The 23,654-nt window shown below is 38.8% G+C and overlaps 1 protein-coding gene across 2 annotated transcripts; it reads left to right on the top strand.

The window, feature by feature from the left end:
* Window positions 1-274: 274 nt before the first annotated feature.
* On the top strand, window positions 275-21,680 carry LOC121412391 (organic cation transporter-like protein). Of its 2 annotated transcripts, none has more exons than XM_041605203.1 (11): window positions 275-678; window positions 1,430-1,711; window positions 2,849-2,952; window positions 3,493-3,647; window positions 9,449-9,617; window positions 11,937-12,078; window positions 13,479-13,576; window positions 13,814-14,022; window positions 15,753-15,861; window positions 16,435-16,644; window positions 20,767-21,680. In XM_041605203.1, the coding sequence occupies exons 1-11, from the start codon at window positions 529-531 to the stop codon at window positions 20,768-20,770; spliced, it is 1,632 nt and encodes a 543-aa protein (XP_041461137.1). In that variant the 5' UTR covers window positions 275-528; the 3' UTR covers window positions 20,771-21,680. The 2 variants fall into 2 exon arrangements, with proteins under 2 accessions (XP_041461137.1, XP_041461136.1); XM_041605202.1 differs by having other exon boundaries at window positions 20,763-21,680.
* Window positions 21,681-23,654: the final 1,974 nt, after the last annotated feature.

Raw genomic sequence — 23,654 nt, 5'->3', positions numbered from 1 at the left:
CGGGATTACTGTAACGGGCGCATGTTCTTCCAAAGGCAAATTGCCAATTCGTTTATGCCAACTCGTCCACTCAATACATGGTCTACGTTCATTTAGTCTAATGTCATTCCGTCCATCAAAATTTCGGCTATCAACCTTTTGGGCCAATAACCATTTCATTAATTTGGTCCAATTAAAACTTATCGAATTAGATCTAATGGTTCATGGACTAAATGGCTATTGGACCATCTGGTTATTAGACGAAACGGTGAGAGGACGATTTTTTTAAAATTAAAACATGTGGATAGTGGACGAACTGATGGTAGACCAAATGAAAATAGACGGGTTGGCAATTGGACGAATCGAAATAAACCCTTACAAAGACCAAACAAGTGACAAATCAGAACTGTGCTTTTCGATTTGCGACTGACAGTAAACATTCGTGCTACGGTGCGTGCGGTGTCACCCACGCACCGTCCCATTAAAGTTGTAAACTTTAGGAGGTGAGGAATTGGCACCCCTGGCACCTGAAAGGATCGCAAGAGAAACATGGCTTTCGACGATCTTCTACCCACGCTTGGTGAAATTGGTACCTACCAAAAGATCATCACCGTCCTGTTATATGTCTTTAAATTTCCAGCAGCTGCCAATGTCTTGGCGATAGTTTTCATCGCTGCACCGGCTGATCATTGGTGCTCGGTAAGTCAAATGAAAGAACAATTTAATAACTCGTGTTGTATTTTTTGTTACACAGGCAACACTAGACATACCAATGATAAGAAAATGACATATTATGTAATAGAACGGTGCAATGTTCAGATGAATTGATGGATTTCAAACTTTAATACTGATCAACACTTCGTTCTTCTTTTTGTTGACATTGCAATAAATAAGTGCCAGTTCGGGTAAAATTTTGGACATTATTTTTTCTAATATATAGATTCAAGGGCAGCATCAACCGCCTCTTATGGGATTTCAAATATTGAAAATAAAGAGAGATGAGAAACAGTGATATGAAGGATAAAAAAAATGAAGAACAGTTTAAAAATGATAGGCCTGAGCCGTGCAGTTATATCCTTATAATAACTCTATAATGCTATCAAGAACAATTCAGACGTCGCATTTAGATAATCCTTCCCGCTTAAAAATTTCTTGGCATCGCCTCTCTATGTATATGAAAAAAAATCCACTTTATTTTTCTAGTCGAACTGAATCTCATTTTTTGTATCACAAATTTAGGTTGCATTCTGCAATGTTCTGATTAGACTACAATTTTATCATTTTCGATACATTTCATTTGCACACGACCTGTTAGCGTAATGTAAGAAGTTGAAGAAAAAAAAGGAAAGTCAACAAATATTTTTGTTCGATCACATTTCTTCTAGCTGCTCTGCCGTTTTATCCCTCTTTCAATAAATTGTCAACATGACATATTCATAATTTTTACCAGGTATCGCATTGGGACACAGCCAATTGCACGGAGCTGAGATTGAATGAGAGTGAGTGTGCTTTCTACAAGAAACACCTTGGTATACCTCATACAATAGCACACGACTATACCATTACTTACGATCAGTGTCGCAAGTACGATGTAGCGCATGTATCGTTTGCTGATGCAATGACGTTTTACGCGGAAAATACCAATCAGAGCGGAGTTATTTATGACGTCATATCATGTGATGAGGGTTGGACATATGACAGAGAATTATCGGGGCTAACAATAACCCAATCGGTAAGTTGAGTATATACTCAATCCCTTCTTAAAAGAATAAGATATTCTTTGTCAAATCAAATGTTTTACAAAAAAATGACATTATTCACAATCAAACAGGTGTTCTCTTGCGCATGTTTGGGGGTAAGGCCGGGGGGGGGGGGCGAAAAGAAAATAATTACAGTAAGAGAAAGGGTAGGCATAAAAATACGACTATTTTTCTACATTTAAAAAAATCTGTCACAAATTTGGATCATACAAAAATATGTTTTGCTCAGATGAGACTATTAAGACCACAAAACCCCCGTGTATATGGGCAGCAATAATGGCTAAAAGTATCCTTTCTTGTTTTAATCGTCCTGCGTTGTTTCTACTTGACCTTTGTTTTAACTTTTCTTTCGTTTGTTTTTTATCGTCCCTTGTTTTTGCAACTATCCTGTTTGTTTCTAATTGTACTTTGTTTATTTCTACCGTCCTTTGTTTATAATCGTAGTTTGTCTGTAATCACCATCGTTTAAGATGACATTAATTTTGCCCTTATGGCTGCCCATACATGTATGCAAGAATTCACTTTATTCGTTTAATACGCTTCTACTAATTATTACAATTGGATAATGAAACGTAACCCCCCCCCCCAAGTTTAAATCGTGACTATCAATATATCTGAGAGAATAATAATAATAATAATAGACAGTTCTTGTATAGCGCATAACACATTATAAATAACGTCTCTATGCGCTTCCAAAGGACTTGGATATTATTACCCTGGCTTTAGCCCCGCAGCCTTTTACAGCGCTGGGGCATTTCAAGGAATAAATTCCTGCCAGGTACCCATTCACCTCACCTGGGTTGAGTGCAGCACAATGTGGATAAATTTCTTGCTGAAGGAAACTACGCCATGGCTGGGATTTGAACCCACGACCCTCTGTTTCAAAGTCCGGAGACTAATCCACTGGGCCACAACGCTCCACTTTATTAGGCCCTATCACCATTTTTAATGTTTTTAAAAATCTCGAATCAAACCGAATAGTAAAAAAATAGTAAAGAAATAGAAATAACATAATCAGATCATCTTAATTCACTACAAATTTTATTTTTATCATAATCATTAAACAATGCATCCTCTGAATTCACTGTTTTCTTCATTTTTCCAAACAGTTTGACCTGGTTTGTGACCGGAAATACCTGATCAATCTATCTCAATCCCTCTTTTTCGTTGGCATTCTGATCGGATCTGCAACCTTTGGGGGAATAGCCGATAGGTAAGTGGATTTGCACTTTGGTTCAATCCGGGAACAACAAAAAAAAATGAATGCTCTCCCTTATTTATTTAAACAATTGAATAATGGGGCAACAGTGAGTGAGGACGTACCCATACCTGGCATTTTAATACGACTTTTCTTTCCTTTCTACAATTTTCAACCAGTCGCGGTGGTTGCCCCTTATCCCACCTCTGCCCTTTGGCGCTGCCTTGAAAGATGTCGCAGGAAACGAGAATGTCATTTATTTTTGTTGATTCAAAATGTGTTTTTTATACCGGTTATATAATAATGATAATAATAGTAATAATGATAATAATAATAATAATAATTTACACACGGTAGCCACTTCAACCTCTTTTGAGCTGCTCCCCCAGCGGGCTCTACATAATTTTTAAAATATGTTATGTTCGTGTGGCAGGTCGCTCCACTACTGAGCCACCATGTCCGGTTCATTATATATATAGGTTTCTGTGTAGGTTGTATTAGTTTCCCGCTCTTTCACCTTCATTAATAGTTTGTTCATTCTGGCGCTTTTTTCAGATTCGGGAGGAGAGTGTCTCTCATCCTTTGTAACGTGATCATTGTAATCTCTGGGGTAGTTTCTGCCTTTTCACCAAATTTCATTACTTTTGTTGTGACGAGGTCCGTCGATGCTGCAGCCTGCTTTGGATCAGCTATCATCTCATACGTTATAGGTCAGTGGGCAAACTCTTCGCAGCATCCATTTTGCAGATGCTTTCTGTAACTTTCAGAACCCTTATAGGCCTTAGGATGATATCTATACTAGATCCAATATCTAGATCTAACTCTGAAACACTTAACGAATTGCCGAATGACAAGACAAAATGCTAGGCTAGGGCATTAACTTTATCTTAAATCTGGACCTGTCTAATGCCTGCAGCCGAATAATGCCATGGTTAACTTAGAACTGGTTAATTCCAAATTTTACGTTTACTTGCAGTAAACCAATGAATTAAAGTTAATGCCCTAGCCTAGCCTAGGATTCTGTCCTAAAAAATTGGATCTAGATTGAATATATATATATATATATATATATATATATATATACAATATATATATATATATATATAATATGTATATATAAATGAAGGTCCTGTGTCGGTTGTGGCAGTATAAAGCAAGATACAAGGTGAATGAAACAACCGTAGATAGAATTGATCAATTTTTCGCCCATAGGGCTTCAGCAGGAAATGATGAATTTATTAGTCAGCAGCACCAAGGAACGCAGTGGGCAAAGCGTAAAAAACAACGCGCTAAAGGTAAGACGCGAAGCGCAACAGTACAAGAGAGAGAGAAAGATAGAAAAAAAAAGGAAAAGGGAAAGGGAAAGAAAGGGGAAGGGAAAAAAGAAGAAGAAAGAAGAAGAGAAAGCAGGGGAGACAAAAGGAAGAGAGAAAAGGAAAAGGACTAGAAGAAAAAAGAGAAAGGGAGAAAAGGGGCCAGAAATAGAGAGGACAGCTGGGGGAAAAAATAAGAGAAAAAAAAAGAATAGGACAGAAAGAGAAAAAAAGAAGAAGAAAGAAAAAAAGAAAAGAAAGAAAAAGAAAGAAAGAGAAGGAAAAGAAAGGAAAGGACAACAGAAAGAAACGAAGAAAACAAGAAAGGGAAGCAAGAGAGAGAGAGGGGGAGAAAAGAAATCAAACCACGGGAAAGGAGTGGAAAGACACATTCATTCCATCAGGTTGGTGCTGTTGACTAATAAATTCATCATTTCTTGATGAAGCCCTATGGGCGAAAATTTGATCAACTCTTCTATATACGTTCTTCTTCTTCTTTTTCTTCTCTGTAAGTACAGGCCACCGTCTGGCGTATTGTCGTACTGTTGTGCAGGTGCAATGTATGTACAGTGTCTCAAATAAAGGGTCTAAAATGAACTCAAGAGTGTGCAGCTAAAAAGACATCCGTAGAAAGTTAACGGAGCTGGATTTTCTGTACCTCTCTTTTGAAACTTGGAAGAGAGGTACATGAGACGGCGACCTGTGGAAGAGCGTTCCATAGCCTGGTTTCGTCAGGAAAGTAGTTTTTTGCAGTGTCTGTGTCCTACATGTAGCATGTGGAATGGAGAGATGGGATCAGAGTAGCCTCCGGGATGGATATTAACGAGTTCTTAATGCAGAACATCATCGCAACCTTTGCCTGGGCTCTCCTTTCTTGCAGGGATGGCCATTGCAGTTGTTGGAGCATGGAGGTGACACTGCTTGTTCTGCGGTGGTCATTGCAAACAAAGCGAGCATACCTTCTCTGTATCATTTCAAGCCTCATGATGTTAGCTTGAGTGAAAGGATCCCGGATGATACTTCCATATTCCATGACTGGTCTAAGTAGAGTGAGGTAGCAGAGCACCTTGACTTTGCGAGGACATGATCTAATGTTCCTTTGAAGAAAAGCCCTGGTGGAATTAGCCTTTTTTGCTACCTGGCTGATGTGATGATTCCAGCTGAGCTTTTGATGGAGGTAGATTCCAAGATATTTTGCTGTGTCTCCTTTCTCCAAGGTGTAACCATGAAGGATGTATGGCAATATGATAGGCTTCCGTTTGTTGGTTACATGGAGGACTTGGCATTTCTTGAGGTTGACTCCATCAGCCAGTCAGCCTCCCATTGCTCCAAGGACTTGATGTCTTCCTGCAGTTGAGCACCATCTTCCTCTGACCTTATCTTGCGATAAACTAGGCAGTCATCTGCGAAGAGCCTAACAGTGGTGTCATTAGACAGGTACTCTGGTAGGTCGTTGATAAATATCAGGAACAACATCGGACCGACGACACTACCCTGCGGAACTCCCGATGTCACTTGGGACTTGGTAGAGATGGTTCCTTCAAGGAGTACTTGTTGCGTGCGATTGTCAAGAAAGTCGGCTATCCATTCATGAGTAGAGTTCCGTATGCCATAAAAATCAAGCTTATGAAGAAGTCTCCCATGTGGCACCTTGTCAAAGGCCTTGGCAAGATCTAGCAGGATGACATCGATCTGTTCTCTGTTGTCTATACCCTTCGCAAGGTCTTGGACCGCAAGAGCAAGTTGTGAGACACAGGATCGTTTTTTACGGAAACCATGCTGAGCATCAGAGAGGATGTCATGGTCTTCAAGATGGTCCATAATGTTGCTGTGGACAATGTGTTCCAGAACTTTGCATGTCATTGATGTTAACGAGATCGGTCTGTAGTTCTCTGGCTTACATCTTTCTCCCTTTTTGAAGACAGGGGCAATGTTTGCATTCTTCCAGTCAGCTGGAACAACTCCTTGGTCAAGGGAAGCTTGAAATAGGACTGTCAGAACAGGTGCGAGTTCGCGGTCCAGGTTTTTCAATAGCCGTGAAGACAGTTCATCGGGCCCAGTGGCTTTATGGATTTGTAGACCAGACAAGATTTTCTGCACACCATCGCATTGTATGGTGATGGGTTCCATACAGGGATAGGGAGAACTACCCATGTCCTTCATGTTAGTCATGTCTTCATTTCTAGTAAAGACAGATGAGAACTGTCTATTCAGGATTCATCGCTTGACTTCAGCGAAGCTACCCCAGATGAGTCACATCTTTTGCTGTTAATGTAACTCCAGAATCGTTTAGGATTGGTGGTTGAATCTGGGCTGACAATATCTTCAACATATTTGAAGTAAGCGGCTTTACATGCTTTCTTTGCCTGTTTCTTCACATCCAAGTACTTGGTGTAATCCCCAGGGTTGTTGCTTGCCTTAGCTCTGTCAAAGCATCGCTTCTTCCTACGGGTCAACTGCTTCAATGAACGAGTGATCCAAGGTTGACTGTATCTTGTTGATGTCATCTTAGATGGTACATGCTTTTCCATCAGACGTAAGAGGGTAGACTTGATGTTGTCCCACATGACTTGCACAGGACTCGTCCTATCAAATTGCTCTGTAAAGGAATGTTGAAAGGCAAGACAGTCTTCTCGGAGGGCCTCCATGTCAGCATGCTTCCAAAGGAATACTTTCCTCTTCACCAGTCTTTTCCTGCGTGCTACAACAGAGGATTCCACTAGCACGATATCATGGTCACTTATTCCTGGAAGGGCAATACACCTGCTAAGAAGAGTGGGCCTATTTGACAGGAAAATGTCAAGACAGCTGTTCAACCTAGTAGGAAAGGACACCATCTGTTGTAGATCACAATTGTGGATCATCGTCAAGAATCTTTGCTTGATTGGCAGAGGATACTGGTTACCTGATGACGACTCTGTATCCCAGTCGATGTCCGGTAGATTCAGGTCCCCACCCATCCAGATGACAGAACTTTGGTGCTGATTGTGAATTTCTTCTATAGATTGACAGAGATTCTCCATATAGTTGACAGAACTAGAAGGAGGTCTATACAAAGCACCTATTATAAGGAAGTTATTATTTGGAAGGCTTACTTTGATAAAGATTGCTTCAACATCAAGATTAGGATCATCTGGTAGTTGTTCAAAGATGATGTCCTTTTTAAGTGCTATGAGAACACCACCATATCCGTCAAAGCGATCCTTCCGTATCACTTCATACTCTGGAGGGAACAATTCAGCACTATGGATGTTGCTGTTGAGCCAAGTCTCAGTGCCAAGGATAATATCCGGATAAGAAGAATCTATTAGATTTCCGATCTCTTCCTTTTTGTTCCGTGCACTCTGAAAGTTGACTGTTAAAATCTTCATCTTTCTTTCCGTGACTGGGTGCCTTCTATTGGACTGGCGGGAAGGAGAAGATGCTATAGGCGGTCCAGGACTTGATGGCACTGTTGCATTATCATCAGAGTAGGACGATGACAGTGTGGAGAAGGTATTGCTGGTGTCAACGATAAAAGAGTTGAACAAACTGCTAGAAAACTGGGGCATTCCACAAGAAATGCATTGCCAAGATACACTTGAATTAGCGAGAGCTTCATAAACTGGTGTTGACATGTGCATGCATTCTACGTGGTACCACTGGTTACAGTCATCGCAAGCAATGCCTCGTTGTCGCCATGTTACCGGGTAGGTGCAAATCTGACAAGGATACTTGCTGGCAGGACCTGGGTTGAGTTCAATATCTGATGCATTTGTTAAGAGCAGCAGGGTCAGATAAGCAGCTACGAGAGTCTTACAACGACATGTAGAACTAAGCATGTGAATGTTGCCCTTCCTTTGCACTCGAAGATGATGGAGAGAGTTTGTGAAAACCTCAAGATCAGTTGGCAGGTTATTGGTAAATCCTATTTGGGCATGCCCTATAGAAAGCTTGCTGGATGATGACCTATGGCTATTGGTACATTTCAGCCTTGCAAATAGCAATGTCCTTGACCTTGTAGATCTAGAGACACAATTCTCAGTGTATATTATATTTAAGATTGTCAGAAGCAAAGTAAGGCAAATAATCTTGCCAGTTACAGATCTAGCCATTTTTTTTAGGCCAAGCTTATCATCAGGAACCACATACAATGGGTAACTCAATCACAGACCTTAGATCAGCCTCAGGGCTGCAAAGTACAATGAGTCTACAATGATATAATAAATGATAACAGTACATGTACACACCATTCACAACTTAATCCAGCAATGAGATAAAAACCGGTCTCAAAATTCAGCATACAAACTAATCACAACTACCTGAGCAGATTGATACAGTTTACTTGGATGAAAATGCTTTAGTAGTAGCACCGGTTGAAGAAGAAAGAAAGTACAAGTGTCATCTGCTGCTTGATTGTCAACTCTAGGCCTACTCAAAATACAGTAGATGGGACTGAAGTCAGGGAGCTTGCTTTCCTTCTGTAGTCTAGAGATGGTAAAAAGTCCATTAAAAATCCAGCTTAATCTTGAGTAAATCCATCAAAAATCAATGTGCAGCAGCAGAAATGCTTAAGTTGCACCATGAAAATACTGATGATCCAAATTTTGATAGAAATTGCACACATCTAAAGATGATTTTTTAAAGCTAAAATAGACCCATAATCCAGACACTGCGCACACACTGCAACACTTTTTTTATTCACCTTGTATTTTGTTATACATATATATATATATATATATATTATATTTTTAAGCCTCAGGCCTATAAGGGTACATGTACCAGCAATTTGAGGGTGCTGATTCATTCATGGCATGCGTACTCTTATTCCGAAGACGCAAGTCATATTGGGGTCTGGAGATCGGTGGAAAAAAAAAACAATTTCGCACAAATAATAATTTAGCACTGACAGAGCCAAATTTGCAATTCATTTCTTTTTGAGTGAAGAAAAAGAAAAACGAAAATGAAAGGGAAATAATGAAATATTAGATACATCTTTTTAGAACTTTTCAGTGTTGAAAGTCCTCCATCTTATTACTCAGCTCCTCCTCATCAAAATCCTTTGACTAATTGCGCCATTGATATCTATTAATCGATAGTCTTTCATTTCTGACCTAGAGGGTTATATATGCTTGAGTTAGACGGTAAATCGGATTTTTCAATTCGGAATTCTGGAAAAAGTTCTAACCGCCTTTAAACTTTATCTTTTTCTTTTGCAGCTACGGAGTTCATTGGCCCGTCTAAACGTGCATTCGTTAGCGTCATCATGACGACCGCCTTCCCAGCTGGGTATCTTCTTCTCACATTATACGCTTATTTCATCAACAATTGGCGTTACCTTCTCCTTGCATTGCACCTAACGTTTGTCCTCTACTTCTTTGTGTTCATGTAAGTATAAATTTGTTTTGTTTTATGTTTACATTGTTGATGGTATGCTCTAGGTTTATTTATTTAGTTATTTATTTATTTCATTTATTAAAACATATTTATACAGGATAACATGTTCAAATAATATACACTGTTTTTAACACGGTCCTGTTACATAAAAAATATCAAACAACAATAAAAATGTATACAATATTTCAACGATTTCAATTTTCAACGATTCTCAGTATTTCTTCTTGTTTTTCTCCGTTTTATTGCTTCATTATCTTTTGTGTAATAATGGCCCCTCTTTATAAGTTAAACCATTCCTAGAAAAAAACCTAATGACATAGACCCTAGATTTAGATAATCAAGATGCTACGATTTACGGTTGTTCACTATTTTCTCTGACATCGTCAATAAAGCCCCAGTCACATATAGACACGGATCCGCACGGATCAACACGGCAATGTTGGCACGATCCAAGCAGGTTCTGAGATCGTTTTGCCCCGGATTAAGCGTCGACGAGCGTTGATGACAGCACACACGGCATCTTCACAAGGGTCTACACGAACCATGCAGACAGAGCACGTCGTCTACACGGATCATCTGGTCGTCTACACGGATCAACAAGTCACCAACACGGACATGCACGTCAGAAACACGGACTAACACGTCAGCTACACGAACCAACACGTCAGCTACACGGAACAACACGTCTGCAATACGGACTATCACGTCAGCTACACGAACCAACACGTCAGCTACACGGACCAACACGTCAGCAATACGGACCAACACGTAAGCTACACGGACTAACACGTCAGCTACAAGGACCAACACGTCAGCTACACGGACCAACACGTCAGCTCCAGGACCAACAGGGCAGCTATATTGACCAGCACGGCAAATCTGCTCATAATAATCAGCTGATATTTATTTAGATATTTCATTCTTTTTCTCATCCTTGTCGCAACATTATTTGATTTTGTTATTAAAAAGTAATATAAAAACTCCAAATTTCCTTAACCAGTAAAAACGCTGTTTGTTTATACAACACAGTTTACTGTTTTACACAGTAGTTTTTAAGTACTTTAAATCTTGAACGACAAATTTAATTTTGAATATTTAATCACTAATGTTAATAAATTGAGCATGTTGGTGTCAACTTTTTAACAACTACTGAAAAGTTCGTGAAGTAAATAGCGTTTTACAGATTTGATTGGGAAAAAAGAACACGGACTGCCAAGGATACTACAGGCAGCTACACGGACCAACACATCAGCTACACGGACCATCCCGGATTGCTTATCTACCCGGCAGTCCACGGATGACGCCGGATGTTTTTGACAGTTAATAAAAAACTGCCGTGTTGGCCTCCCGGACGTTCAAGTACGAACACGGACCACCATGGACCTCCAAGGATACCCAAGGCGCCAACACGGATCTCTCCCCGGACCACCCCGGGTCAGATCCGGGATGGCCCGAGGTCTATATGTGACTGGGGCTTAAAATATTTTTATAAGTACCATACGTGCAAAAAAGCCTTATGATTAAAGCCCCAGTCACATATAGACACCGATCAACACGGCAATGCCGGCATAATCCGGGGAGGTCCGGGATCGTTTTGCCCCGGATTAAGCGTCGACGAGCATTGATGACAGCACACACGGCATCTTCACAAGGATTTACACGGACCATACCGACAGAGCATGTCGTCTACACGGACCAACACGTCAGCAACGCGGACCTACACATCAGCAACACGGATCAATACGTCAGCTATACACGGACCAACACGTCAGCAACACGGACCAACACGTCAGCTACACGGACCAACACGTTAACAATATTGACTAGCACGGCAAATGAAAATCTGCGCATAAAAATGAGCTGATTTTTGTTTCATTTATTTCATTATTTTTCTCATCCTTGGCGCAACATCGTAATTGTTTTCTGAGTGAATTACAAAAAAATATAAAAACTCCAAACTTCCTTAACCAGTAAAAACTCTGTTTTATCTTTTCATGCAACACAGTTTACTGTTTGTGCAGTAGTTATTAAGTACTTAAAATCTTAAACAAATTCAATTTTGAATACTTAAGCTTAAATAAGTTAAGCATATCTTTATGTCAACTGTTTAAAAACTATTAAAAAAAGTTCATAAAACAAACAGCGGTGTATTGTGAACCGGGAAAGGAAAAAATCATATAATTCATTCTATTCCGATTAGCAATTATCTTTGTCCGATTTGAAGGTTCTTTCGTGATACACGATCTAGGCCTAAATTAAGAATATCAACCTGGGTGATGTTATATAAGCCCACTCCCTCTTTGATTCTAGTTTCGTTCCAGAATCAGTCCGCTGGCAGATCTCCAAAGGTCGATACAAGCAAGCCCAAGAGACCGTTAGGAGGGTAGCAGAGATAAACAAGGTCAAGCTCGAAGACGACTTCTTCTACCAACACAACATTTACAAATCTAAGGTAATGATTACTTTGATTTAAAGCTGCCCGGTCTTGGTAAAAACTCGTCCTGAAACCGTAACTGTTACACTGAATTAACCCGACCGCTCATTTGGTTGGATCGTGCGTTCGGCACGTTCGGAACTATAGTGTAGATGTCACTAGGCCAGATTGGACCTTGTTGTTTGGAAGTCCCAAAGCTAACATAGAGGGCACATGTCTCCCAATCTCTAATCAGCGCCAGTCAACTCATCTTCCCTTGTTGGGGAGGGAAGATGAGTGGATTGGCGCTGATTAGAGATTTGGAGACATGTGCCCTCTATGTTAGCTTTGGGAAAAGGGCACTTCCAAACAACAAGGTCCAATCTGGACTAAGATGTCACAGGCTTATAATTTCCGATAGACTCGTGTGTTAAAGTGGCGCTTTAAAAAATAACATTAAAAAATAAGGAGGAAATTCGAGGGTTGAATGTTTACTACCAGTGGATAGGATATATGTCTGACATTCCATTTCTGACCAGAAAAAGATTACCTCGACCGGCTCATTTTAAAAATAAATCGGCATTTATGAAGACTACATCTGACGGGAACAAAGTCGTCACGTGAGAGAGTAAAATGGCCCTTATTCTTCCGCCAGTAAAACAATAGTTTCTTTAATTAGTAGTGATATATCTTTCCAATGTGGGAAAAAAGGAAGTTCAGTAGGTACCGTCCCTACAATCAGTGGTAGATTTTCAGTCGTATTCATTCTTTTTCGTCAATCAACAATATCAAATTTCAAAATTGAGAATGGGTTGGCTCGAATGAATATCTTTTGCCGGCCAGTTGTGATTAGGCCCGTGTCACGTGTAGTCCTGTTTCTTCTAGTCTTGTATGCATAATTCCACGACGAGGCATTCTGTTCACCGAGACCGGGCATGCAGGAGAGAGCGAGAATTTTTTTTCAAAATCCAAACGGAATTATTTCCGTTCTTTTGTTCTGAAATATATAAGGCATGTTTTTTTTTTTTTTTTTCATTCTGTAATATCTTTTAAACGACTGAAACTGAGTGCATGCCTGTACATGAGGGTGATATGGGCGCGCGCTTCAATGCTCAAGGTAGTAAATGCAAAACACACACATAAATTTCACACCACAAAGAGAGGACGTCCTCGGCTCAATCACAAACATACCCAAATCATATACTCCTGCATAGATGGGCATTTCTGCACTTTAAAGTCCTCGATTTGCAATGATAATATAATATGTCCTTGATTCTAAAGTAAATTATATAGGTCTATAATGATCATTGATTTACCAGGTTCCTACCGACAGTCCTCGCTTGTACACTTAATACTTTACTGATTCCGGGCTGGGGGTAAGTCAACACCGGAGTTTTTAATAATGTGGTTTTTTTTACCCCGCTCATTGTCCACACAAGGAAACTGGAACACTTGAGAAGAATCGTGATCCGAATCTTTCCGATCTTTTCCGAACACCTATCTTACGGAAAAGAACGATCGTATTGATCATCGTTTGGTAAGTGCATCGATGCTAATATTTATGATTGAAAAAGTATTCTTTATTCACATTATAAGCATAAATTGAAATGTAACTGAGTCTTTGACAAGAATCAAATATCTGTTTTTTGTTAAATCTATCAGGAAACATTACAGATTTCAATTGTCCACACCGGTTGATATGTTGTCTTCTAACTGGAACACGTTCCAAATCAAAATATATGAGTTTTTACTTTATCAATCCTATCCTTTGCAGGATGGCTAACAATCTGATATTTTACGGACTGCATCTCAGTACCGGTAGCTTCGGGGTGAATATCTACCTTAGTTTCCTAATCTCTGGTATAGTAGAAATGACTGCGATGCTCCTGATTATGCCAATGATCGAAGTGATCGGACGTCGATACAGTATTATCGCTTGCCTCGCCATATCGGGAGTTGCTAGCTTTGTCGTCATTTTTACCCGTAAGTCAATCGATCGATTCAGGATTAGCATCCTATCAGGGGCACCGATATCCAGAGGAGGGGGGTAGGAGATGCCTCGCAACTTTTATGCAATGACCTACTCCCGTCCTTTCCTGGTTTTCGGGTAGAATGGGGTTTATTGTAATGATACAATTCAACTATTCTCACTGTTATGTGAAAGTAATTAATTGAGAGGTATTTTTTCCTCGCTCGTTTCGATCACTCGCGATTACACCAATACGGTTGAAATTTGAAAATAAAGTTGATTGTTATTGATGATCACCTATGTATGTATTCTTGCAGGTATTTTTTTTTTTTTGATCTAGTGAAACGAATTTTGAAACATCTATATATCTTATTTGTATTGTTACTCGAAAAAATATGATATTGTATTGAATGAATTTAATAAAAACAAAACCAAGATAGAAAGGTGTGTGGACACACACACACACAATCACCCTCACACATTGGGTTATAAGTGAGGTCTTGGGGAAATTGTCCGAAACAAAGTTCCACAACCAAACACGTCATCATAAAACAAAAAGAAAAAGAAAGAAACCTGAAATATATTTTCAGTTTAAGGGGAATATTTTTTTCGCTCGTTCACGCCTTTTTATTTCCAGATATGAAGATTATGAAGAACGAGGTCTATACTGGAACGTAGTTGTTGCCTAATACGTGCCTCAAACGTGAATGAATTATATTTTTAAATGCCCTTAAGTACACTCATTCAATGAACAAGGTTATGATATAACCTTGTTCTCAGATACATCTCCATGTGTGGCAAAATAAGGGTGGCAATGTTTGGCTTATTTTCTCTTTTTCTGTGGGACAAATGCTTGATTTTCTTACACTTTCAGTTTTTATTATAGCTATTCATCATATAACTTGGGTTGTAAATTTGATTCTTTGAATTATTTTTTCTTAATTGAAAATGCAGGGTGGTAGCAGTGAACAAGTGTTTAAGACCTGTACTAAAGAAACACATAAATATTATATATTAAATGTATACATACGAATGGACCGAGCTTCTATGGCAACAACATACACATTGATTTTTTCGGGAAATAAATATGAAAAGATCGACTTACGTTTATTTACAGCAGTTTTATTGACATCACAAACTGCAACCTTTCACATCCATAACGGCTTCTTCAGCCCTAGCAGTGGACCACAGTTACAAAAGTCCAAGTTGAATCCTAGTAATGCACTGTGATTAATACAACTCACACGTTGTCATTCAAGTTTCCAAATATGTTGCAACTATTTTTGAGATAATATTTTCAAAAAAATCCAAGCACCACCTTTTAAAAAGGGTTCCAAATCTCATTCTGATCTTGACGTATCGGTCAATGTTGTTAGGGACAGTCGACGGCAGAGTTGCATTCAGTGTCTGACTATTGACCTGACGAGGTGGGCATTGATCGGTTGGTTAATGAATTCACTGATGTGTGACAAGGGAGTTGCTTAGAACTCTAGTAATTTATGTAAAACGCACTGATTGGTTTCTAAAGCGTAACAAAGGGATTCTTAACATTCCACTTGGCTTTGAGCCTCCATGTGGCACACCGTTCTTCTGCTGAGGTGATTTTCGGAACCCCTGTACCAGCTTCCATTATGTTCATTTTTTTTTTGGGGGGGGGGGGGTAAGCTAAACATTAAGAATGCCATTACTTGTTAATCCTTCGTGAAACTGTCACGGTGTGCCTATATTTTTTTCTCTCTAACAGCTATCGGTGCAGCGAAAACTAGCGTTGCCATGGTGGGCAAGTTTGGTATCGCCTGCTCATGGGCGGTAGGGCTGATATATCCTATCGAGGTATTGCCAACGGTCACAAGGTAAGACCGCGCGCCGAAAAAAGGGGAAAATGAAAAAAAAAACATAACGAATAAGCAGATAAAATAGTAGTAATAATGATAATATTAATATTAAATGTCACCAATTTATACATAACCTATGTAATGTAAAATATAATTAATAAACCATAATCAATTATATAATGACAATTAGTCAAATGGAATGAAAACGAATAACGCCTATAAAAAATAAGGTTTGCTAATTAACCCCTTATTGATCCATCGATTTGTTATTGGCAAAGATGGCTATTATGCTTTTTCATATCACATACACGTTTTGACAACATACACGGTGAGATGATAAAAAGAATACAAAATACCGAACGTTCGTTTTATATTTATTCATGACTCTGAGTGTAACATCCTGTAATATTTATTAATAGAATTCTAAAACAACGCATAATAATTTGTGTTAATACGGACATAACTTATGATTCACAACTTTATAAATATATAAATAAATGCAATTGATTAGATTGCAGGTGCTGCTCGCATATTATACCTCATACTCATACCCTTGAAACCTCTACTTCTTTTCTCATGACAAAAATAAAGGAGTGTGGGCGTTGGAATCTGCTCATCGGCATCTCGACTGGTTGCTATAGCAACCCCTCTTGTACTCCTCCTCTATGACGTGTGGTCGCCCGGTCCTCTCGTCCTTCAGACAGCAGCCGCGATGCTAGCAGCTGGCTTATGCCTCATCCTCCCGGAAACACGGGGAAAGAAGCTCCCCGAGACGCTAGAAGATGGTGAAACATTTGGAATGTAAGTTGAATCAGCGATGATCTAACTGCGATTCAAAGTCGGGGGGCATTGAGGAATCAGATGATTTGTGTTTAGAGACGTATGGGAAGTAAATTTTCAACCAAAACCCGTTTCAACCCTGCCAAAAGTACAAGAACGATCATTTTAAATCTAATAACGTCATCTAATCTTATGCCAGCCGCAGACTTTGCGATCCGAGTACAACCCGATAACGACTTCTGCATGCTTGCCATGCAAATTTAGGCAAGGGCCATTCGGACATGCCAAATCGTATTAAAAATTTGTCTTTATAGTGGAATGGGAAGTATTTTTTTTTAAACTCAAAACCATTTTAACCCCGCTGATTTTTTTAAGGACGTTTGTGATTGCGTGTAGTACACTCTTAAAAAAAATCAGTCAAATTGACTAGACTAGTAGTCAGCTGGGAGCAACTGATATGGCAATCACTGATATTCACATTTCTGACATATATTGTAGTCAGAAATAACTATTTTCTAGTAAAATATGACTAGAAAATAGTCAGATATGACTAGAATAACAGTTGCTCCCAGCTGACCCTATTAACCAGTCATTTTTGACTGATTTGTTTTTAGAGTGTAACCTCATTAATCTCATTTCCAATTCAAAATAACCGTAGCTATGCTAAGGAATAATGGATTCACAATCATACTTTAAGCATTACAAATTCCGTTTCGGATTTGAATCGCACAGCCGATGACAAGATGTCTGTATGACGTCACTACGATTATGCATGTCCCTTTAACAACAGAAAGTCTCGTATTCATAGCAATATTCAGAACTTTGATCATACAGATTTTTCAGATCGGAATATTTGTAATAAATGGAATATTTGTTTTAATCAATGTGACCTGAGCTTTATAATTGAAGGCCGTTTGTTCTGACCTATTTCATAGAGTACTTATCACTAGCATCGAGTTAACCAGGGGCCGATTGCACGAAAGGGTCTTTCCAAGGACCGTCTTTCATGTCGCCCATCTTTTATGATGCGCTGTATATGTATTGGGGATATTTCTGAAATGTATGATAAACAAATAAAATTTGTTAGCTAGCATTCAAATCAATTTGTATACAATTTCATGATATATCACTTCATTTCATAAACAAAGATTTTGTTTACTATAACGGATTAATAAAAAATGTTTGCAGTTAATTTATTTTAAAATGCGTTTCACATGGCGCATCATAATAAATGGGCGTCACGAAAGACGGTTTTGCAAAGACTCTTTTGTGCAATCGGCCCCTGCATTCAATCTTAAAGTAAATTGAGATAATTGTGTTGATAATTATGTCAAAAAATTCTTGTCAATTGTCATGTTTGTCCCATATTTGGATTTCGTAATATCAGTTATGCCTTGGATCATTTGGTATTTGATCGTATGGAATGAACAAACATCACCAAAAAAAAGAACCGACAAAGTAACATTTTTTCGTTTTCATTTATTGGTTTCTGCAACACTTTTTTCATAAACACATTAACAAAGAAAATACAATAATAATATACATATAACTGACAAGCAAAGCATAGAAGAAAAAGAAAATTGCATTTTCTATTAAAACATATCGGTTATTAGAAGGTACAGGGGTTGCGACTATAAGATAAACTTGACTGCGTGGCAACCCCACAAGTGGTTGAAAAGCTTTTCCTATGTTCTGTCAAAAAAAAGTAATAACATGTCCATCTGTATAGCGCAGTTGCTATGTTCATATACCCAACTGCGCTTTGATGATACTTGGTATCATAATCAGCCCGGTCGTAGGTAAGCCGCCATATCTGCGCTATTATTGCGTCAAAGAATAAATCCTTCCCGGTACCCATTCACCTCACGTGGGTCGATTTCAGCACAACGTGGGTAAATGTCTTGCCGAAGGAAAACACGTCATGGCTAGAATTCGAACCCACGTCCCTCTGATATAGACACGAGAGTCGTAACCACTAGACCATGTCATGACGCCTCCACCTGGAGGATGTGTAGGATTTGGAATTCCTTATTTTGATCAGATGGCAGATGTTGCTTCTGATATCCCATTATGATAATTTCGTAAATTAGGTGTTCAAAAATTCTTTTAAAACAATCGTCGAGAGAGGGCGGTAGATAATACTTGATCTTCAAAGAGAATCGACGGTTTCAATTGAGAGAGAGAAAAAATGTGTTGGCTAATAAGTAATAAACTGCTTTCACACCAAGGTGCAATCGCTGGGTACGGTTGCAGCGACCGAAATCATGATGTGAAAGCATTTTATTGCACTCTGCGACCGATCGTTTTGGTAAAAAAACGATCGGTCGCTGAGTACGGTCGGAGAGGTACTTCAGTGACCGATCGAAATCCCCTATTCATCCTTCGTGATGTTGATAAGATAAGATTTTATTCACCCTATCGACCCCCTCTATGGGTATGAGAGTACAACATAAAAAGAACATGTAAAAAATTACTTAACAAATGTATGCGTACATTGTATGCGATCAGTTATAACTTCATATCAATATAATATAACACATTATAATATATTGTAATATATTTACACAAGAAAATGAACTGGTCGTATTACTATAACCTACCACTTGGAGTACGAAATGAACTAGAAGTAGAAGTACTATATGAGTAAAGAATTCATTCTTCTTTCTTTAATTTGTGACAAAATTCTAACATAAAGAGGTTAGGAAATTTAACATATTTTGTAAGGACGCCCGATTTTTTGGTATTAAAAAGCTTTTCCATGACGGGGGGGGGGGCACTTCCATTGACGAGTGGATACCAGGCAAGACCAAAGAAACGCGTAAAAGGGATCTCTACTTCTAGATTTGGCACGTTACGTACGTAACGTAATAAGGGTTTTAAAGATATTTATTTAGGAAAGCTACGTGTGTAGGCGGTCAAATTTTAAACAGTTGGCTGTTTGAGGCAAAAGGAATGTCAAACTATAAAAAGACTAATATTCTTTACAAAGGATGTACTTTATGCCACAACACTACGTTTTTAGAGTCCGATTTGAGCGTGGTATGGGAGGTTTCAGTGGTACTAAACCCAATGTAAGTAAAGGTAAAGCCAACGTCCGTGATTTAACAATTGAAATATTGATGTACTTGTTTAGGGGGTCAATTCAGGGAATACTTGTGGAGAGTATCGTTTTGTCTCCAATACTTGTTGCGAGTAGGGGTTTCACACGCCAATACCTATAAGGGGTGCATTTTCAGAATCTTGAAAATACTTGTTTAGGGTGCTTTTCGAAACCCCATGGTCGCATCTGGTATCCAATGGTCAATGGAAGTCCCCCCCCCCCAGTTCCATGACAAATGTTCTGTTTCTAAACCTTTTTTTTTCGTTTTTGGATTAATGAACTTCGAGGTAGTGGCAATTTGCGTGTTTCGGAATACGAACTTTTGCAATGACGAACCTTTGGAATTACGAAGTGTAACCGCGTAACTCTTCATCATTATCAAATTTAGTTAATCTTATTTTGATATTTATATTATGATTTTAAGGATGAAACGAAGATACACAAGCCTTTGAGGGGATTGCCAAATGTATTTCAAAGGAAAACAATACAAAGGAAAAAAAATATTACAAATGTGATCAGATACAATCAAACATGAAATAAAAGCGGCGTAACTAAGTAAAATATAGAAAGTAATGCTATGGATTTGTTTAGTTCGAAAATGATGTCTTGGCCAAAAATAGGCAGCGGACACAACCACTTTCTACTCAAATAAGACTGTCGAAAAAAAACCTAATCGGCTAACAATTTGATAATTCGTAGTTCGTATAACGAGGAATTCAAAACATATCATGGCAACAACATCTGTAACAATAAATCAAATAACATACAATCAGAAAATAAGAACGAAAAATTTCTACTGACACTGTACATGCTGTATGAGGCTATGCCCCTGGCAAGATATATTCACTGGATCATTTAATGAGCACTGGATTTGCCAACAAGAGCTGAAGCCGGCATGATAATGCTTGTAATATAGATTTGCTGTGAATTCTCTTGAAAAGTACTAGTACATGTATGAATCCAATTATTGTTATCATTATTATTTAGATATATATACATGTATATACTTCTTTTTCTCCCAATTGTTAATTTTTTTCAGAAAGATGAGGGAGATTTGCCCCAGTATGGAAAAGTTGCCAGCAAAAGTGTGAACAGCTTCAACTTGGAACATCTTGGAATAGGTTTCTCTTCACGAAGATGATTAAAACGATTACACAGTTACCTTATACACTGCTTTATGCAACTAAATTCCTGAACTTTGATTGGCTATGGAGACAGGATCATTAAAATTTTTATACAAAACGTGGCTCCAGAGATTTAGCACACATACCATCGGTGGTCATACGAACCGTCGTATTAGTCAATTCTGGTAAAAAAAAGGAGATTCTTGCAGAAAATGAAAGTATAAGTCTTACTCCATTCATAACTAAATTTTTATGCAGCAATTTATTTTATTTTTTTGAGATATAAGAGAATTTTCACGGCGATGCCATACAATTTTTTTTTCAATAAAATGCGCAATCCCATTGGAAACGTGTACTGTAACAGAGCGATATCAATGCGCGCGGGTCAACCAAACCGTCGTATCGGCACTGGGCACTGCATTGACTTTGCACGTGAAAAGCGATACGACGTTTTGACTAACCGCGCGCATTGAAATCGCGGTCAGTAAAAACATCGTATCGTGCTTTCCCTATGAGGTTTTGTACAGGGAAAATATAAGCCGCTCAAACCGAAATTACAAGCATGTAGCTATTTTGCCACCATCTATTTTCTCAGATTCTTACTTTTGTGTTAGAATAAAGATACCAACGTGAAGCAATTTTCTTGGTCTTTCCAATCATGTATTTTCAAGCAATGATTATGTTGAAAGGCTAGGGAACTAAGTGAGAAAGCTATGGTAAACTTTGAAGTCGATTTTTCTCAGAAAAAGGTGAGCACCGTCGTATGAGTGATACGACGGTTCGGATGACCGCCGAATCCGGAACGAATCGTGTTTTTTCTGGTGGAGTTGTTTTTCGAAGACAAAATAAAATTCAATTTCCAAATAAAATCCAAAATTAAAAATATTTCAGTTGTTTCAATGCCATGTATTACTATTTCAAAGAGGCGGATCTAGAATTGAGCAAGATGGGGGGGGGGGTGCTGTACAAAAATAATGTCAAAGGTAACCAACACGGAAAACCTTGCAAAACAATGACAGGTAAAACAAAGGGAAGTCTGATGTTGTTTGAAGGTTTGCATGGTGGCATGTACAATTGCTGATGTGGTTTACGGTACACCATGTGGAGTGTTATAGAAGCAGTGGATAGAAGAAGAGAGGAAGTGGATAGGCGAGAAAGTGGAGATTTGAGAATAGAGTATTCTTTCTTGAGAATAGTCCTGAAAAGGACTGTAAACCAGAAGGAACCTGAAGACGGACAGTCAACCTGTCCGAAACGTCGAGTCTCTCTACTACTCATCATCTCTACTCGCCGACGCAAGCCAGCATCCCCTCATCAGCTCTACTACTCAAGCTGTTCTCACTCAACATTCCTTCTGGTTTACAGTCCTTTTCAGGACTATTCTCAAGAAAGAATACTCTATTCTCAAATCTCCACTTTCTCGCCTATCCACTTCCTCTCTTCTTCTATCCACTGCTTCTATAACACTCCACATGGTGTACCGTAAACCACATCAGCAAAGGGAAGTCTGTTGGTCTAATGAAGGAGAGGGGCAGGACAAGACCCTGTCAGAACCCTGTATCAGCCCTTAGTTTTTATGTGTACAATATTTAATGCATCATTTATATTGATAACTTGGGTCTGTAGGGTGACCCCGAGGTAAAACACTTCAGCGATAATCTTCACCTTTTATATGACTAAAGATTCATGTAAGCGTTTCAATGAATGCGTAGCAACTCGAATCTACAATATCATGTCTCGATCCTATTAAGAGTTATCATACATTTCATTTACAAAACACAGCTTTGGATATGATTATTTGGAAATACCATTTTTACAGTTTATGATATAGTCCATTTACAAAATATAAGGGCAACAAAAAATGATCGTGGTTAAGTTGACAACAAAAATTTGAAGAAACAGTAGGTTAAAAAAATCCACTGGAACTGCAACTATAACTGGCTTCCTTAGCATAGCTTAGACATGTCAGAGCTCGCGGAAATTGGGCCCAGTGATCTTGCATATAGGATCGATTCTGATATCAAGCCAATTCCTGACTACATCTCTTCAAAACCGCACGATAAACCACTGGGGCACAAATGGAATCTTGAGCAGGATCATTACCCCCACCCCTTTAAAAGAAATTCACGAAAGAAAAAGTAGAAAAGGAAAGAAACGGGGGGTACTGTGTGATGTTATTTTCAAAATATGTCAAAATCTGATGCAAATAATTCGAATATTCAAAGTTCAAAGTTTTGGCTTGCTGACGTCGCGAGCTCAGGATTTTTTTAGATTTTTTTTCCACAGACGTCATATCGTGCCTCCTCATATTTTGGGGGCTCACTATGCCACTGTGATAGACCACAACTTTACAATCAGGAACGATTCCAAGGAAAAACTAGGTTACACCCCGACAAATTCTCACAATAGAGAGTTTTCGCAATTAATACGGAGACACAAACGCATATATTCCTTTGAAAATGCAAGGTCACAATGGAGAGCTGAGAAGCTTTTGTCGATAGTTGGACTGGGATAGCAGATCACCCGAAGATTTGCATCGGACGAACAATTACACATATGTCAGGGGCGGATCCAGCTTTCGCCAATAGGGGGGCCGACACATATTTTCATCAACATTTTTCTCGATTTGCCGCTATAATTTGATTTTTTGGGTTGGTTTTTCAGGGGGTAGTCCTAACTAAAGAGTGAAGTTATAAGTATGTTAGTTTTTGTGGTTATAGACAAGATAAGGTATTTCATGTGGTCTTAATATATCATGCGAGCGCGAAGCGCGAGCTAAAATTCTTTGATATGTTATGTATTAGAAC

This window comes from Lytechinus variegatus, chromosome 4 (genome assembly GCF_018143015.1).
Source record: "Lytechinus variegatus isolate NC3 chromosome 4, Lvar_3.0, whole genome shotgun sequence".
NCBI lineage: Eukaryota > Metazoa > Echinodermata > Echinoidea > Temnopleuroida > Toxopneustidae > Lytechinus > Lytechinus variegatus.
Note: the sequence above shows the minus strand (reverse complement) of the source record. Positions and strands in the feature narration are given on the sequence as shown.